This window comes from Crotalus tigris, unplaced genomic scaffold (genome assembly GCF_016545835.1).
Source record: "Crotalus tigris isolate CLP2741 ecotype Arizona unplaced genomic scaffold, ASM1654583v1 scf7180000018455.1436977, whole genome shotgun sequence".
NCBI lineage: Eukaryota > Metazoa > Chordata > Lepidosauria > Squamata > Viperidae > Crotalus > Crotalus tigris.
Genome location: NW_024097011.1, coordinates 77,177 through 96,663, shown reverse-complemented (window position 1 = coordinate 96,663; position 19,487 = coordinate 77,177). Strand labels below are relative to the sequence as shown.

Below are 19,487 nucleotides of genomic sequence, written 5' to 3'. Positions count from 1 at the left end.
TTGCAGACGTTTCATTACCCAAACTAGGTAACATCATCAGTGCTAGGTAACATTTAGAGGTATATTTTAAAAAATACAAAATGTATATTGAATCGATAAATCTTTCATGCTTTAATCATTTTGAAAAATAAAATGCTAGGGTAGAAAATATGGAACAAATTACTCAGATTTCTTTTTGAGCCATAATTTTGCATATGCCAGAAATTTCTTTGGCTAAAACTTTACTAATGTTCACAAGAAACTACAATATCTGCCACCTTATACCGAAAAGTTTGCTAGTTCCCAAATATTGTTTATCAAGAGCTCTTTAATCAATTTAATTGCCACCTCCAATGAGAAAGTCTCACAGTCCCATTATTTGCGATGTGCAGAGAGCTCCTAGGTGAGGTACTCAGAAAGATTTACTTCCAAGTGGTCACCTACTTAGATCAAACAGTAAATTTCTGACTCTTGTTATGGTGTTTGTTTAGGTGGCAGCAGTTTAGCTGGCCAAGCCTGAATGGCCCCTTACTGAGCTCTCAGTGTGTGTGGCCCATATTGCCTCTACAGCTGCTTGACACACAAGCCCTACAGCATACCAGGCCTATTGTTATTTTAAAATAATTCTCAGTCATTTAGTTTGCCCTTATCAGTCTAAAAACTATATAGAAAATGTTAAATGTTAAAAACTCTTGGAAAAAAAGCAACTTGTTTTTTAAACAATCTGCTAATGATTAAATCCATTCATCCTTATTATTTTTCATCTACAGATACCCCATGTTCTTTTATTTGCAAGTTTAACAAGATCCAAGCAAACATATTAATAAATGTGATATTATATATCAGTTCAGTTCCCTCGTTATATAGATTCAAACCCAAGTAATGTGAGCAGAAAATTAATTTAGTATGGAATTATTGTATAGATATACTGCAGCATTTTATTGTTATAAACTCAATAACAGTATAACAGAGTTGGAAAGGACCTTGGAAATTTTCTAGTCCAATACCCCTGCTTAGGCAGGAGATCCTATACCTAATTTGGGTACTGAAACATCTGCAAGAAAACAACTAAACTCAGATAACACCAAGGACACCTCATTTCCTGGCAAACCTAGGTTCCTGGCAAACCTAGCAGACAACTTTGTCTCCCAAAAAGTAAAGAAGGGAACTAGGGGATTAGCCATTTTGGATCTAATTCTCACTAACAGAGATGAAATGATAGACGGTGTTGAAGCCATAGGAACCCTGGGAGGAAGTGATCATGCAATATTAGAATTCAACATTATAGAAGCACAACCAATAGAACACAGTCAAACTAGAGTCTTGGACTTCAAGAGAGCTAATTTCAATAAACTTAGAGAGGGCTTGGGAAGGATTCCATGGATGAGAATCCTCAAGGGGAAAACAACTCAAGAAGCTTGGGAAATTTTGAAAAATGAGATAATAAAAGCACAGTCTAGCACAATACCAACAAAGAGGAAAAATAACAGCTCTCAAAAGAAACCAGCATGGCTGCATAAAGAACTCTCTGACAAATTGAAAGATAAAAAGGACAAGTACAGAAAGTGGAAAGAGGGGAACATAACTAAGTCAGAATATCAGCAAATAGCCCGAGCCTGCAAAGATGAAGTGAAGAAAGCCAAGGCTCAAAATGAACTAAGGCTTGCGACCAAAGTCAAAAATAACAAAAAAAGCTTCTTTCAACATGTAAAAAACAAGAAAAAAGTGAAGGAAATGATTGGTCCATTAGTGGGTGGAAGTGGCAAGAAGGTGACAAGCAACAGGGAGAAAGCAGAACTATTTAACTCATTTTTTGCATCTGTCTTTACACAAAGGGAAAAAACAGACCAACCTATCAAAAATAGTGCCATAAAAAACAAAACAGAAACACAAGTTAAGATAGGCAAGAAAATGGTTAGGGAGCACCTGTCCAGCCTAGATGAGTTCAAATCGCCAGGACCAGATGGATTACACCCCAGAGTTCTCAAGGAACTGGCAGATGTGATATCGGAGCCACTGAACTATATTTTTCAAAGATCCTGGAACACAGGGGAACTACCAGAGGACTGGAAAAGAGCTGATGTAGTTCCCATCCTCAAAAAAGGAAAAAAAATGGATCCAGGAAATTACAGACCTATCAGCCTGACCTCAATACCTGGGAAGATCCTGGAAAAGATAATCAAACAACGAATCAACGAACACCTAGAGGCAAACAAAGTCATTACTAAAAGCCAACATGGGTTTGTCAAAAATAGATCATGCCAGACAAATCTTATTGCATTCTTTGACCAAGTGACAAAATTAGTGGATCAGAGGAATGCTGTGGACATAATTTACTTGGACTTCAGTAAGGCATTTGATAAAGTAGATCACAACCTACTACTTGACAAGATAGAAAAATGTGGGGTAGACAGAACCACCACCAGATGGATCCGTAGCTGGCTGACCGGCCGTACTCAGCGAGTGGTCCTCAATGGAACTGCATCTATATGGAGGGAAGTGTGTAGTGGGGTGCCCCAGGGCTCTGTTCTGGGCCCAGTACTCTTCAACATCTTCATCAACGATTTGGATGAAGGGATAGATGGGGAACTCATCAAATTTGCAGATGACACCAAGCTGGCAGGAATAGCCAACACTCCAGAAGACAGGCTTCAGATACAGAAGGATCTGGACAGACTTGAACACTGGGCACTAACTAACAAAATGAAATTCAATGGTGAAAAAAGCAAGGTTCTACATTTAGGCAAGAAAAACCAAATGCACAAGTACAGCATAGGTGGCACCATGCTCAATAGTAGTAACTGTGAGAGGGACCTCGGAGTCCTAGTAGACAATCACCTAAATATGAGCCAGCAGTGTGCTGCAGCTGCCAAAAAGGCCAACACAGTGCTAGGCTGCATTAACAGAGGGATAGAATCAAGATCACGTGAAGTATTAATACCACTCTTCAATGCCTTGGTAAGGCCACACTTGGAATACTGCATCCAGTTTTGGTCACCACGATGTAAAAAAGATGTTGAGACTCTAGAAAGAGTACAGAGAAGAGCAACAAAGATGATTAGGGGACTGGAGGCTAAAACATATAAGGAACGGTTGCTAGAATTGGGTATGTCTAGTTTAACGAAGAGAAGGACAAGGGGGGACATGATAGCAGTATTCCAATATCTCCGGGGCTGCCATAAAGAAGAGGGAATTAAGCTATTTTCCAAAGCACCTGAAGGCAGGACAAGAAGCAACGGGTGGAAACTAATCAAGGAGAGAAGCAACCTAGAACTAAGGAGAAACTTCCTGACAGTGAGAACAATTAATCAGTGGAACAGCTTGCCTCCAGAAGCAGTAAATGCTCCAACACTGGAAGTTTTTAAGAAGAGACTGGACAGCCATTTGTCCGAAATGGTGTAGGGTTTCCTGCCCGAGCAGGGGGTTGGACTAGATGACCTCCAAGGTCCCTTCCAACTTTACTATTATTATTATTATTATTATTATTTCAACTCTGTGCTACAAATATTTTCCTTTATTGAGAACCTATACCATTACAGAAAAATTGCTGTCCAATCTCTTCTTAAAAACTTCCAGTGATAGAGCACTCACAACTTCTGGAGATATCTGTTCCACTGATTAATTGTTCTCACTGTCAGAAAATTTCTGCTTAGTTCTAGATTGGAGTTCTCTTTGATACGTTTCCAACCATTATTTCTTGTCCGGCCCTTTGGAGAATAGATCGACCCACTTCTCTCCTGTGGCAGCCCGTCAAATATTCCATTGTCTTCAATGAAAGTATAATTATGTACAGCAATTTCAATTTTCTTTCAGTAGATCTTTGAATTTACATTTATTTTCTGATTGCACTATCAAATACATTTTCATGGCATCTCATATAGTAACTTAAAAATATCAGCAGAAAGATAACAAGAGAAACAGACTAGAATGGTTGCAGGAACACAACTGGAGTCATGCAGTATCTAAATCTAGCTCACGGTGATTCTATTACTGCCCATGAATTGGTAACATTCATTTTTTAATATAATTGTAAGTATTCAAAGCTAGATTTGTACAGCCATATCTATCATATACAACAATATACCGTATGCACCATTTTCCTGGCCTAAATTCCTTTATTTTATTTGTTTGTGCTATTTAGAGGCTGCTCAATTCCATAAGACTCTGTGCAGCTTGCATTGTTAAAAACAATTAAAAAAATAAAGAGCATGTGAGTCAGGAAGAAAATATAATCAAGTATATATCCTATAAGGGCTTAGCACACCCTTAACCCAACCCCAAAACCCCAACAGCCAGGTTTTCTCTGACTTTTTGAAAATGACCAATATAAGAATTTTACAGATGCCTGGACTAATTCTGTTCCAAAGAACAGGCTCAAAAGGCAGGCTTCCTAGGTCCCCAAAATTGCATTGTTTAGTTAAAAGAAACTAGAGCACACCATTTAATTTGTTAAATTCTGCTGGTTAGTCTGAGATCAACTTAATGTTTATTCTGACTGTAGAATTTTTAAAAAGATCTCATAAGCACAATATTTCTTACTGATTTTTAAAAACAGAATATTATGCTAATAATTAAGTAGTATACCAGAATTTATAATTGCTGAAGTTTAAGCCAAAGGTCTAAGTATCCACTGTTCCTGAAGATTTATGGCATCAAATGATGATTTTATGACATAAAAATGGAAAAATAAAACTAACAAAGCAATACTTACAGTAACATCTTTCAAATTCTTTTCATATGAAAAATGAATTGATTCTCCATTTATTTCTTTTTTGGAAATATCAAAACGGTATGAATCTGAGTACTCTTGGTCAAACAACAGTACTTTTTTAAGTTCTTCTACATACTTTTCTTGTTTCATTTCCATGTCAGCAGCCTCTCTAGAAATCTCTTCTTCAGACACTAAAAGATAGTAATTCAAAGAATTAAAGTAAATTTGAAAAAAAGGCAATTATAGCTATTGAGATATAAAGAGATAGGTTTCAAACATGTTTCAATTTATTTGAAATCACAATTTATTTTCTAAAAGTATAACCAAAATATTACATGTTTTAGATTTTCTTTAAAATACTGAAAATGCAAGAGGCCTTCCTAACAAAGAACCTCTTATACCATATTTTTAAAATTGAGCAAACATTTCACAGAACGCAACATTGTGGTTCTATTTAAAAAGACATTTAAAAATCAAGACAATTGAAGTAGCCTGTGCCATAATACATAATTATATGTAGAAATGATTACCAAATTCAAAATATCATTATTGAGGAAACACTACCATAGTTACCAGTAATGAAGGGAATAAAGCATCTCCAATCACAAAATAACATAAAGAGAAGGCTATCAAAGTACTTAAGTTGTGTTTGGAATTGCTATCATTACCTTGAAAGAGATGGTAGGTACAAAATATTGGTCTGGATCAGTGCTTTTTTTCTAAAAAAAAAAAAAAAAGGTGCTGGAACTCACACACGTCATACAACCCGCCTTGCCTACCCTACAAGGTTCCATCCAAAAAAGGTGCCGGAACTCCGTTCTGGGCGTTCTATGAGAAAAAAAACCCTGCTCTGGATCAATCTTTGATTGGTTCAAAGATGGTTCAACTAGACACCCACTGAAGTTTTATAATATATATTGTAATATTTATAATTTAATATGAAATTATAGATTTATACAACTCAACAGAAGAATATAATTTGAAGGTTAAATTAGTAATCTACAATCTATAGATTTTAGAATACACTTTAATCTTTACTGATTTCATACAGCCTTCAGAGCCCAATAAAGGAATTGGCTATGATTGTCAGATTTCATTCTTCCCAACCGGGGGGGGGAGGGGCAAGGATAAGTATCTGCAATGAGGCAGAAAAGGGAAAATTTGCTTCCATTATTTCTGCATATTCAGAATCAGCTCTAGAGTCTCTTCAAGGAACAAAAGACAGTTTTCCCAATTAAAAAATAATTGTGAGGACAGGGAAAACTTCAACTTATTTTAGGTAAATAGAACATAAGTAGAAAAGATGGAGCGGGGAACCCATTAATAAATCAATGGTAATAAGTCATACAGTAATTTATCATACTATTATACTTTATTGTAAATTTATTATACCTCTTCCATTCCAAGATGATTGGCCGTCACTAAGTATAAGATCAAAACCCATACCCAGATCTTTGCACCAGGTTATTTGCAGAAAGTATGTTGTGTCTGGATCAGAAATAGGACATAGCTGTCTCACTTTCTTCTCCATATTTTTCTAGCCACTGTTTTTAATAAAACAGAAGTTAAAAGTTACAAGGATAGCAGCACACATATTTCTATTTCAGTGAACATAAGCAAATTTCAAAATACAAAATTCACAAGCACTGCTGACCATATCTCTACACATCAATGCAAATATTTAGATGAAGTAATTTCATTTTCCTATAAACAGTAAAATTTATTTTTTTAAAGTTATTATGAAGACATACTTAAGCTTTGGGTGCTTAAATAATGTTTTTATATGCAAAATCTGAATAAGTAACAATTCAGTATTGTGGAGACCTCAGTATTATTAAGCATAAAATAGACAACTTTAGTATATAATTTAATCTATCTTAAAGGTGCTTATGAATGCCATATTCAGTTTTTAGATGTTAAAATCTATATTAACTTATCCTTATTAACCTTAATAGGGGATGGGGGTGGGTGGCACAGTTCTGCACTGGTTCAGTTCTTTTCTCTGTGGCAGGTCCCAATCGATGTTGATAAGGAGTGAGAAGTCCAGCTCTCAGCCGCTATTCTGTGGTGTACCACAGGGTCGGTACTTTCTCCACTCCTTTTCAACATCTATACCAGGGGTAGGCAACCTTGGCTCTTTTATGTCTCGTGGACTTCAACTCCTAGAATTCCTGAGCCAGCATGGCTGGTTCAGGAATTCTAGGAGTTGAAGTCCACGAGACATAAAAGAGCCAAGGTTGCCTACCCCGATCTATACGAAACCACTGGATGAAATTACCTGTCACCACAGGTTGAGACGTATACTGTATGCTGATGACACCCAACTCTATATTTCTACTCTTGGTGACCCAAGTGATGCTGTGGCTGCCCTTGCACAGTGCCCGGAGGCTATGGGGGTCTGAATGGGGAACAACAAGCTTTGACTGAATCCTGATAAGACCAAATGGCTTTGGGTACATGGGGGGACTTTGTCATCTTTGACTCTGTATAGGTTGGCACGGCCCAGACTCAGACCGCATCCTGGGGGTTCTCATGGACTCACAACTCTTGTTTGAGGAACAGTGGCAGTCACAGCTAGGAGAGCCTTTGCATAATTTCATGTTATGCACCAGTTGCGGCCTTTCCTGGACCAGAATTCCCTGCACTCAGTCATTCAGTTCCTGGTCAGTTCATTACTGGACTACTGTAATGGGCTCTACATGGGGCTACCCTTAAAGAGTATTCGGAAGCTACAGCTGGTATAGAATGTGGTAGCGCAGGTAGTTTTGGGGACCCGAAGAATGGTCCCTGTAATACCACTGCTCCATGAGCTGCACTAGTTACCAGTCTGTTTCCAGGTGCAATTCAAGGTGTTGATGATCATCTTTAAAGCCGTTTATGGCATGGGGCCAGGTTACTTGAGGGACTGTCTCACCTCACTGGGATTGGCCAGTACCACTTGTGCTGGCAGAGGAGGCATGCTGCAGGTCCCATCAACCCGAGTATTCCAGCTGGCGGGGTCTAGGAGGAGGGCCTTTTCTGCTGTTGCACCTGCCTTCTGGAACATCTTTTCCGCCTGATGTGACGTTGGCCCCAACCCTATCTTTTCATAAGGGCCTAAAGACATGGCTGTGCCAGTTGGCTTGGGGCCCCAATGGGGATCAGCGCAATGGAGGTGGTTGATTGAGGAATAACAGATCCTACCTCTCCCCCACTCCGTCCCCACCCTCCCCATGTGTCTCTGGTTGTAAGGTTTGATTTAACATTTTATGTTTTAACTAAGATTAATTGTAAGCTGACCCATTACCCTATGGTAAGATGGGTGGTCATAAATTTTATTTTTTTAAAATTAGAAAATCGCAGTTAATATTGATATAAACCCTTTTTCGTTAGTTTTAATGGTTTAAAATCATCAGTGTTAATAATACCCAAGCAACATTTTAAAACACACTATGGCCAAATAATAAAATGTGTTTGTGTTTTAAAACAATACTACTTGTGTTTTGTTAACATATAATATTTAAAACAAAATGAATAAAAATTAGTGGGGTAACTGTTTAGCTCTGCTGTAAGAAGCAACAAAGACACATGTTAGTGTAATTGTACTACTGTTTTTTTTATATCGCAGAAGCTCACTCTAAGAAGCTATAGTAAGCCAAGAGCAGTCAATTTTTTGAGTCTGCATTTATTACCATTTGTAGGTCTAAGATAACCAGTACATTAGGGAAACAATGCAGTTGATAGGCCCAGATTTTTCTACTATTTTTCATCATACAGTTTTATTTGAACTTTTTACTGATACTGTAGTTTTGGATTTAGTCTATTATTTATATATATATATTGTGCCTTAAGAAAGTAGGAAATCAATATGGGATGATTTGATACCAGAGGTTATAGTTGTTCTAGCACTGGAGGCTTTTAAGAGATTGGACAATCATTTGTCTAAAATGGTATAGGGCAGGGGTAGGCAACCTTGGCTCTTTTATGACTTGTGGACTTCAACTCCCAGAATTCCTGAGCCAGAATGGCTCAGCTTGGAAATTCTCCCTTTCCCCTCAGCATGGCTAGCTCAGGAATTCTGGGAGTTAAAGTCCATGAATCATAAAAGAGCCAAGGTTTTCTACCCCTGGTATAGGGTTTCCTGCTTGAGTAGAGGGTTGGACTAGAAGACAGCCAAGGTCTGTTCCAAACTCTGTTATGCCACTAAAATTTGGCATAGCAATTGCAGGGAAATCTATGGAACATCAACAAAAAAAGAGTTTCATTCCATGCAGTCTGGGGGTCACAGTTTGTGTCTAGCCACAAATTTTTATGTGTTTTATTGAACAAGCCACAGTGCTGAGATTCACGCATTACATGAATAAATATGAGAAGGTTCAGCTTAACGTTTTACTTATAAATTAGGACTGTATTAAATCAATATAAAAAGTACAAAGGCACAGCAAATTTATTTATTTATATCCTATCTTTATTATTTTTACAAATAACTCAAGGAGGTGAACATACCCAACACAGCTTCCTCCTCCTATTTTCCCCACAACAATTCTGTGAGATGAGTTGGACTGAGAGAATGACTGGCCCAATGTCACCCAGCTGCCTTTCACGGCTAAGGCTGTATTAGAACTCATGGTCTCCTATTTTGTAGCCTGGTGCTTCAGCCATTGGACCAAACTAGTTCTACATAATAATAATAATAATAATAATAATAATAATAATAATAATAATAATAATAAGAATAAGAAGAAGAAGAAGAAGAAGAAGAAGAAGAAGAAGAAGAAGAAGAAGAAGAAGAAGTAGTTATGAAATACTGAAATAATTGAAATAAAATAGCAAAGCCTCAAAATATCTGTAAAAAACAAAGAATAAACAAAAGCAAAAGAAGTTAAAACCATAAAATAATACATTCTGTTATAATTAATCTCTCCAGTTCATTTAGGATGTTAGCTATTTGCCTCAGCCTCAAGCACATAACAAACTTTTTATCAATGTGGTAAGAGTATTTAAAGATCAGATCTTCCCATAAATTTATAGATGATGTATGGCCGAAAAAAATGAGTTCACTCTGGAAAATGAAGCTCACACAAAGATTTTAAATGGCACACATGCTTTCATTAACTTCTGTCAATGTTTTTTCTCCAAGCTCCTGCTGTTGCCCCTAGCCTAATAAGGTCACAAGGATAGTCTTATCCATGTATGTAAGTAGCCTAATGACACAATACATTCTATGTAACTGAAGACATATCAGAAACACTAGCACTGATAAAATAAAAAGCACAAGTGATCCAACAAAGATCTATGAATATCTTCTATCTACCTAGGATCACAAACATGCCATTAATTCATGGATTTGCAGAATTTCCTAGAAATACAAGTATATGTGTTCCTGAGAAGCACCAATTCCTTCAGAGCTATATCTCTCTTTTAAATTATTCTTTAAAAAATACAGAAAAAGTACACTATGTGCATTTTTTTTTTAAAAAAGGCCATTATTCATAAAATAGTCTATAGTTTATTCAAATGCATGATTGTGATTTTTTTCCCCAGAAAGTGTTTAAATAAAAATTACATTCAGTTTGCTTATTTTTGACACTGAAAAAAGACATTTAGAATTCCTCACAGGCTTTAAAAGAGTGTTTTAAGAATATACGACATGGTGGCAATTGAATTATTGGTAGGGTTTTCATTTTATAGTGCTATTACTGTTTATTTAAGATAACACTTACAAAACCAAGCATTTATCAACGTTTTGAAGATAATAAGAATGAATGTTTACCCTGCATTCTAGTATCCCACAAAATAATAGTCAAATGGATTGAAACCACTTTCAAGGAGTAAATAATGACACTTCGATAATGTTATTTGCAATCTCTATAAAATTAAAACATTTGGTGCCAATGTCCTTTATTAATTAGAGGCATTTTTAAAAAGCAGAATGATTATGGTAATAGAAAGGCTAGTGATTTCTCCTAGTTGCACAAAAGAATCATATTTCATATCAATATCTCACCATAAGACAAGTAAGAAACAAAGATTGACTTTCAGGTGGAAATAGCAGAGTTCTACCCAAATTTGTCCATCACTAGCTTTATTGAGAAAAACCAGACAGTTGGCAATTGAGCTGCTCATCTTTAGTACTTTGTGTATTTAGCGGTTGGCATCTATGATCTTTATTAGGCAATGCTTCCTTCTGAGGGAGAATCAGCTGTTGGCTGGCATGTAATTAGTTTGAGTCTGCTCCACAAACAATGATTGTCCACAGTTCTGATGAATAAACAAGACAGTTTTTTTTAATTAGCTGACAAATCATTTCATATACTGCTTTGGGTAACTCTCAAGCACAATACAGAAGCCAACTCTTGACTTCCTTCACTACACTACAAAGTGTCATTGATATTTCAACTTCAGCTTTTCATTTCTGACTTGCAAAACTGTCTTTTGACTAAGGAAAAGGTTTAGCAGCAGGTGCCTCAAACCTCAGCCATTCTGCTTTGGGAACATGCAGATCTAAAAGAAAAATATATTTCAACTTTAGCATTTACATTCATAGTCCAATCCTGTCCAGGTGCTAACATGTGTAGTAGGCCATGAAGAAAGTGGTGAGTTCTATAAGAATAACCTGAATAATTAGTCATGCAGCATCAATTCTATTTCTTGGGGAATACAATACAGAAAGTATAGTGTAATAAACTTATCTGTCTTATCCTCTAGTTTCTTGGTACCTCAGAACATGATAAAAAGCATTATCTATGAGTGAGACATGATAAGCATCTATTTAATCAGTTTAAAAGGTTACTTATACAGAAGGATTATTACATCTTCTCCATCTGCATGTATGTTAAAACAGTTATTCCATGACTTGTTTTACAGTAATATTTTAGAACCTCTTTAGATTAAAAAATAAATAAAATTTTACATATCCTTTCATTTAGAACTTAAAAACCTTGAAAACAATAATAGCCTAAAAAGACTGGGCTTACACAAACTTTGTTAATTGTTAATCCTCAAAATCTGTATGTTAAATTTAGAGCATAGATTTAATATTTTTGTTTTGTTATTATTATAGGTTTTATTAATTTTTAAAAATTACAATCTTTAGAGCTTAGTAAACAACATGTTTTCTGGGTTCGCATATTTAACATTAACTTCTTCAATGTAAATCTATTCAATACTGCACAATCCAGTATTTTTTCTTGATCTTCCTTTCTTCCCCATATTTTTTCCCTTTTCCCCTCATTAAACAATTACAATTTTTAGTACTATTGATGTATACAAAATTAGATATAGAGATCTTCATCATATTTTACTATTATAGAAATAGCAAAATATCAATTCCTAAGTCAATATCCTGTTTTTCGTGCTTATTAAAATTTGATTTCCCATCAATATTTGAAGTATCTTTATCAGTTACGATTTTTTCAATATTAATTACATTTATGTAGTTAAAAAAATTATTCATACCAATCCTCCTCTTATTTTCAAATTTCCCGTATCAAAAGAAGAAAAAAATGCTATTTTAATTCTAAATCATATCTTCCATTATAAAAATCTAGTTATATCTAAGGGTCATCTGTTCTTTTAATCATATTCAAACAGGTATATTAAACAGATAGTGCCCCCTCTGATAAATCAAATCCTCTGTTTTTTTAAGTCTAACTCTTTCTCTTTCTTTCTTTCTTTCTTTCTTTCTTTTTTTCTTTCTTTCTTTCTTTCCCAATCAACTTTCCAGGCCAAGGCGATTAAATCGCCCGAGAATTTTCTTTCTATTTTTGTGAAAGTTGCTTAGCATGATAAAGGCAATTTAGGTAGAGTATTTCTGGGGAGCAACTCCACCCATCCATATTATCTAGACATTTCCCCTGCCCGCTCTATGTTCCATTTTCTAGAATCTTTGTCCTTGTCATCAGGTGTATTTTGGAGAAAGGAGTAAAGGGTCTTTTATATTTTCATTGTTATATATATTGTCTTGCGGATTTAATATTTTATATGTGCTAGAACAGCAGTTCTCAACCTGTGGGTCGCGACCCCATTTGGGGTTGAACGGCCATTTCACGGGGGTCGCCAAACAACGCAGTCTGCCATTTTTTTCCCCTTTTCCTTAGCTGTGCTACTCCCTTTTATTTTATTGGCTTTTGAAAGCCAATAGAATAGACTCTCTTGAATAGAGTCTAATTCTATTGGTTTTCAAAAGCCAATAGGAATTGTCCAGGCTGTCTCTGCCCTGCTGAGCCCGCCAAAAACCCCATTCTGCAAACGGTGCTGCAAGTTGTCTGCAGCGAAGGCGAGCTGTCTGGAAGCTTCCACCCCTCCCTACTGAGCAACTACTAAAAATGTAAGTAAAAGAGGGCCAGGGGTGGGAGGCCGACGGGTGCAGGGAGGGTTGCTGGCGTGCGTGGGGCCCAGCCGGTGGTCGCCCTGCGCTGTCGCTGCCCCTTGCCTGCTACGCCTCAGCCAGTGCAGGGGGCAGCACCACGCATGCGTGGCGCTCCGGGCAGGGAAAGTCCTCGACTTACAACCGGTTGGGTAGTCCTCAACTTACAACCGGTTGGGTAGTCCTCAACTTACGACTGGTTGGGTAGTCCTCGACTTACGACCAGTTGGGGTTGCGGCATTAAAAAGGTTGAGAACCACTGTGCTAGAATATTCCCAACCTCTGCAATACATTTTCCATATCATGCTTCTTTAGCACCTCTGAGAGTTCTATTAGTAGATAATATCAAAGTGAAAAAAAAATGGATGGAAGTTTTGATGAAAAGGGAAAGAACACATCTCCACACACACAAGGTTACTTTTTTAGACTTCTGATTTAAAAGAAAAAGGATTGCAGTAGAGATGTTATTTTCCAATTAAATTAACTCTTCTCCCATTTTATACAATTCCTATATTTTGTTCAAATCAGCCTTGACCCTATTGGCTTGCAAATGGGTTTCACTGAAACTGCAGTAACATAAATAAGGATAAAGAAATTTCTTTAGTTTTTGCTGATCCCTATCTCTTAACTAATATTTCAGACTATAATAATAATTTGCTTAAGCCTGATTATTATAATTTTGATTATTATAATCACCATCACAATTTCATTTGGAAAAACATAATTCGCTTGTTGGGGATTTTGCAGGGTGGAATGGGGTGGGAAATATTGGACATGAATAAGAACAAATGAAAAGTGATAATTATTTTGCTCAGTGTAAAAAGGCTCTTTTTGAGATATCAAAAGGCTTCTTTTTAATGAACTATAGTATTAAAAAAAGTCTAAAGCACTTATTGGAATTCTTTTCTTGCCTATTATAATGGACGCAGACTGAAAAAAGGAAATGCACTTTTACTCTAATTTATTATACAGTAAATCATATTGAATAAACAGCTGCTATCATTTTTTAAAAAAATGGGATCAGAGACAGAAATTAAAACCCTCATAAATATTACAGTCTGGACCAGGAAGTTGCTGATGGACACTTCCCACATTTAATACAGTGGAAGTTAAACTTCTCAACAAAACAGGGAGTGATGGAATCCTACACATCAGTTAATCAGACACACAGTAGTAATCAAGAGAATCAGTTTGGTATAATAGCATAGAAATCAGGTACCTGTGAATTCTAAGCTTGACTTAAGCATGAAAAAGCAGCTGGATAACTTTGGGACAGTCACTTTCTCTCAGCCCAATTCATCTCACAAGATGGAAAATGGGAGACAGAAGTATTATTCATTGCCTTGAGTTCACACATACTCCCACACAAATGGCAGAATAGAAATCTGATCATCATCATCTCCCTTCTCTCATGCAGCATGTTCCTGGCTGTTGATCCAGGCTTTGATCTTAACTTAATGCCCTTCAGCCTGAATGAATACTGTAAGAGAACAGTATTAGCTGCTGATTACTCCTCCACTGCCTTCTTTAGTATTTTTTTATTCATTTCTTCCAGGCTTTTGAAACTCAAATCAGCAATAATAATCTTAGAATCTCTCACAAAATGATGCCAGAATTTCCTACATACAGCTCAAAGTCTTCCAATTTATTTCGAATCATCCTGTAAGTTTTTATTCCATAATTAAAGGGAGAAGAATCACAGATGGAATCCATTAGATTCCCTCAGGAACATAAAAAGTCTTCCCAAATACTGAGTGTTGGCAACATACAAGCTTCAAAATGAAACTGAGTATACAAAATGTAACTTTCCCAGCAATTGCTGCATAGGTTTTAATGTGAGAGGAAAATCTTAATAAGTCTGAATCATTGCTCAGAACTTCACGAAAGCAATGATTACCTTCCTTTATAAGGATAAATAACTACGATCAGTAATTTCCATCAGAATTTGACAGAAATATATGATTGTCCAAAATATGAAATAAAATGGTAAATATGCTTGTCCAAAACATGGAATAAAAACAGTAAATGTGTTTATTTTTCTATGTCTGTCATATTAAAAGCAATTTTAATTACATAAATTTTAAATTCAGTCCAACTGCAGACTTCATCAAGTAGACCATAAATACTAAATTCCAATTTATTAACTACACACAATGTTTTATATACATCAGAATTGAAGTTTAAAAGGATGGAACTCCTAAAAAATAGCCCAAGAAATCCTTCAAAATGATATTTTTGCTACCTTTTATATTTAAGGAGCTGCTGAATTCCGTCCCTTCTTCAGAAAGACCTTTAATACTATATACATTCCTGAATTATATTGTATTTCTCTCCCATTTTACATTAATTTATCATCAATTCAACATCAGCATAGCACTTATTAAAATGTATTTTTAAAAACCGATTTTTATAATGAGAATGTACAGTGTGCATTAAATGAAAACTGTAAAGGAACAAAGAGACATGTGGATATGATTTTTTTTATAATCTGTTTGTCAAAACTTCTGAGCAGTCTAAATTTCAGGTTTTCTTTTTTCTTCAATAGAAAATCACATTTACTTTTAAAGTAGATGACAGACTCAAAATAATAAAAATAAATTATATTAATATATTAATACAAACCTCAGTTCCTGGTAAATTATGTTGTGAAAAAAATGGATCTATTGAAGACAGCCAAAGCCAATACTTATCAAAGCTTAAACTCAGCTATGATCCATTTCCTGCCACCTGTATTCCACTGTGTAATGAATGAATTTAATTTGCTCTTTCTCCTCATGATCACATGAGATTGCTGGACCATTTTAAATGACTTTCTGTTAAACAGAATGTACCAATCCAATTTACTGTTTTTTTCATAAAAGAAAGCCTAATTAATATTAAAAATAACAATTATTGGGTGTGGTCTAAATGTTAAATCAACATAAAAATAGATTTTTTTCATTTGAATAGGAAAGAAATAATAAGACAGAGAATGCTGTTTGCTAGACTAAAAGAGAGAGATTTTTTTCAAATGTAGAATAAGACCCAATATTTTTTTCTTTTTCTTTTTTCTTACTATTCCAAAATAGCCAATAGGGAACATAGACACTAGGACACTATTGGTATATTATATAGATATTCCTGGAGATAATATACCTTTTTATAACATGATTAAAATTATCTGGATCAAAAATGATATAAAAAAGGAATCAGCACTTTAGAGTGATAACACCTTCCTTTCTTCCTCCCTTTTTTCTTTTCCCTTCCCTTCTTTTCCTTCCAGGATTAATGTAAGTATTTTAGGTTAAGAAAAGAAATTGCTGAGGTAGATTATTATTGGCTTCTTGGTTTATTTAGAATTGTTGTAAGTTCTTGGAAACTGATATGCTGAAGAAGAGGAACTTTGGTTGCAGAAAAAAATGACTGAAAGATGAAGAAAAGAAGAAACAGAAGAAAAGAATGTGAATCTGGCAAGAGTTATGCCATGTTGTGCTGGACAAGATTGGAAAAAGGCAGGCACAGTCTGCAGAATGATGTTGAACCAGTGTATGCAGTAAGGGATTAAGCCAACCAGTGGCTGTAATGGCTGTAACAGGATGTACTCGTCTGTGGATACCATCATTTGGAATCTGGTCAAAGAGCAGTACAGTATGACTCAAGTATAAATCATTGCACAGAGACATAACAGTGATATTCAATTAGAAGGCAATAATTGAAGAAAAAAAGCATTACAGGAGCTGAAATAGACTAATAAACATAACAAGACAAAAAGATCAGATATTCTGTGCCCTGGAACAGACTGCATTTGTACTGGTGTAGCTGGAACATGAGAAAGATTGCTGGAAAGAGTTCTACAGCTTAACAAACAATGTATTTGTGTCAGTTCATATCTACATAAACAGAACTAATTTTATAACAAATGAATATTTGGAGAACTTCCACAGGAAAGTCAACAGCATCAAAAGAGAGGATGCGACTGGGCAATCAATGCCCTGCCCTTTTCTGTATGGATACAATGTGCATGAACCCATATTAAAAAGAAGTCGGACTTCAATCTTCCATTTATGTTCACCACTTTATTGCCACTGATCTCTCATGTAGATATGGTGCTGGTTCTGCTGGTGGCCTTTGCAGAAATGGAAAAGATCAGTTGAGCAGAGATCCAGAAAGGGTATTTTTTCTCTCTAATGTATTACCTTATCTTATTTCACATAAAAAAAGATTATTAAGAACAAAATGTTTGTTGAGGCAGAATCATCAGTCTTTACAGATATAAGTTCTATCTCATATACTGTTTTAACTTATTTGAAAGTGTTCAAAAATATCTAGATGGGGACAATATGGGGGATCTTATCTACTTGAAATTTTTAAAAATATTTTGGCAAAATCTTTCATCAAGGGCTTTTGAATAAATTAGTAACTATAAGATAATAGAAAATAAATATATGGTTTTTAAATGGGAAACAGTATGACTAAATGACCAGTTTTTAATAATCATTTATCAAAAGCAAGTGGAGGGCATCCTCCAAAGTACCTTTTTAGCCTGTACTTCAGATTATAAATTACCTGAAGTTAAGGCTAACAAATTGTATGGCCAAGTTTGCAGTTATCATCACATTTACACAAGATTAAAAAAGCTCCAACTATGAACATCAGGCAATAAAATGGAAAATCTGATTCAATAAAAGTAACTTTATAATGATGCATAGGAACGAAATTTCTAACTCTGCATATACACTTATAATGACTAACCAGGAAAAAAATTCTAGGGCTAGGCCAAGGCAGATAGCCTAAAGGAAGTAGTATAAAAGCTTTAAAAAGGGATTAAAAGATGCATATTAATACCAGATTTGGTCATCATATCCATATTTATGATTTATTTCACTAATGTTTATTTCTGGGTAGTTTGATTTTGAAATACCGGAAAGGAAAAAAAATCAACTTTCACTGCTATGACCAATGGAGCAAAAATTCAATTGAATGGCAAAGGAAGCTATATGGAAGTAGTCATTAACTTGAAAGTCTAACAATAAAAGTAATTTGACAATTGGTAAGTGGTTGATTGATAAGCTGTTTGACCATATAGGCCCGTGGTGGCGAACCTATGGCATGTGTGCCACAGAGCCTTCTCTGTGGGCACGCGCACCATCGCCCCAGTCCTGGGCCTTCAGCTGGTTTTTATAAAACCTTTTCGCTTTAGGCCTCCGCCACCATGTGCAAAAAAAAAAAAAGGTTCAATCAATCAATTTCAACTTCTCACAGGGAAAAAAAAGATCTCTTGCAAAGTTGGAATTGATTGATTGAACCTTTTAGTCCCACCCAGTCTGCCATTACCACCGCAGCCACATCCACCCAATGGGCCATGCCCACCCAATTGGCCACACCTACCCAATGGGCCATGCCCACCCGGCACCCGACGACAGATACATAAGTGGGTTTTGGGTTGCAGTTTGGACACTCAGTCTCTAAAAGGTTCGCCATCACTGATATAGGCCAAATCAAGTATCAATAAAGTATCTTCAAAAGGTATCAACATACCAAACTACAGAGCAGAATACATTCAGAAAAAGTTATCACCTTTGCATCAATCTGTTCTAAAACAAGCTCTGACTAGAGTTACTAGCTCACCTATCAGAACTTTATAGAAAGCACAAGAGTTCCTGTGACATAGAAAATGTATTTCTGCCAACCAGCTCACGAATACCAATGTGTCACTTAGGAGTTTTCACTTTCCTTTTTCCAATTTGCAAGGTTAGGAAGAGAAAATGTTAGGTACTGGAAAAAATAAAAATACTATACTATTCATCAGCCCATGCATGAAACCTCAAACGTCCTTGAGTTACCAACCCAACTTTTGTGCAACGATTTTTCTTACCCTATGCTAACTCACAATCACATGCGAAGAAGACACAAGAAGTAACATTGGCCTGGGGAAGCAGAAATGGGAACCTAATGAACTAATAGTTAAAAAAATATCAAGAAACGGTTAATGAAGCTCTGACCCAGGCAATAAAAAAAAAAAGACGAGCCAGGAGAGAGCACCACTGGCATCTTGGTATACGCACACCTTTTATACCAAATGCCATAAGCCTGGCCACGGGGGTCCCTATGTGTCTGTGTACTTACAACTGTGCCGGTTCCTCCCTGCAAGAAACATCTGAGAGGAAGAATGAATCGGAAAAGTATGTTTTCCGCCTTGAGTTATATATAAAGGGGGGGGGGGAATAAATATAACCAGTGTTAACAATAAGAGCGCTGTAACAAATGCGATCACGCTGCCCTTTCTCTGCTCCCACCCTCCCTTTTCCTACCTTGAACAGCATTGAAAATTTCACTTCCGTTTTTTGTGTGTAAACTCCGCCTGTGTGTGGTGTGTGTAAATGCCAACACGGAAGCACACAAACTCACGCGAACACATAAACGGCCTTGATTTTTCTTACTTTTTTTTTTTTAATCTACTATCGAGAACCT

General features: G+C 36.0%; 1 protein-coding gene across 13 annotated transcripts in view; it reads right to left on the bottom strand.

The window, feature by feature from the left end:
- XRCC4 (X-ray repair cross complementing 4) overlaps positions 1 to 19,487 on the bottom strand; it is a 103,488-nt gene that overhangs the window by 83,871 nt on the left and 130 nt on the right. For 7 of the 13 annotated variants that reach the window (XR_005557822.1, XM_039352611.1, XM_039352600.1 and 4 more), the window contains exons 1-3: positions 19,328 to 19,483; positions 6,083 to 6,234; positions 4,691 to 4,881 (exon numbers count right to left, since the gene is read on the bottom strand). Coding sequence is in view for 12 of the 13 variants with exons in the window: in XM_039352611.1 (XP_039208545.1) it covers positions 4,691 to 4,881; positions 6,083 to 6,221 (330 nt within the window). In the remaining variant the exon portion in view is untranslated. Of the gene's footprint in view, positions 1 to 4,690; positions 4,882 to 5,358; positions 5,410 to 6,082; positions 6,235 to 9,175; positions 9,207 to 10,676; positions 10,931 to 19,327; positions 19,484 to 19,487 lie in introns of those variants that run through there. The other 6 variants (XM_039352603.1, XM_039352612.1, XM_039352604.1 and 3 more) reach the window with 6 other exon arrangements.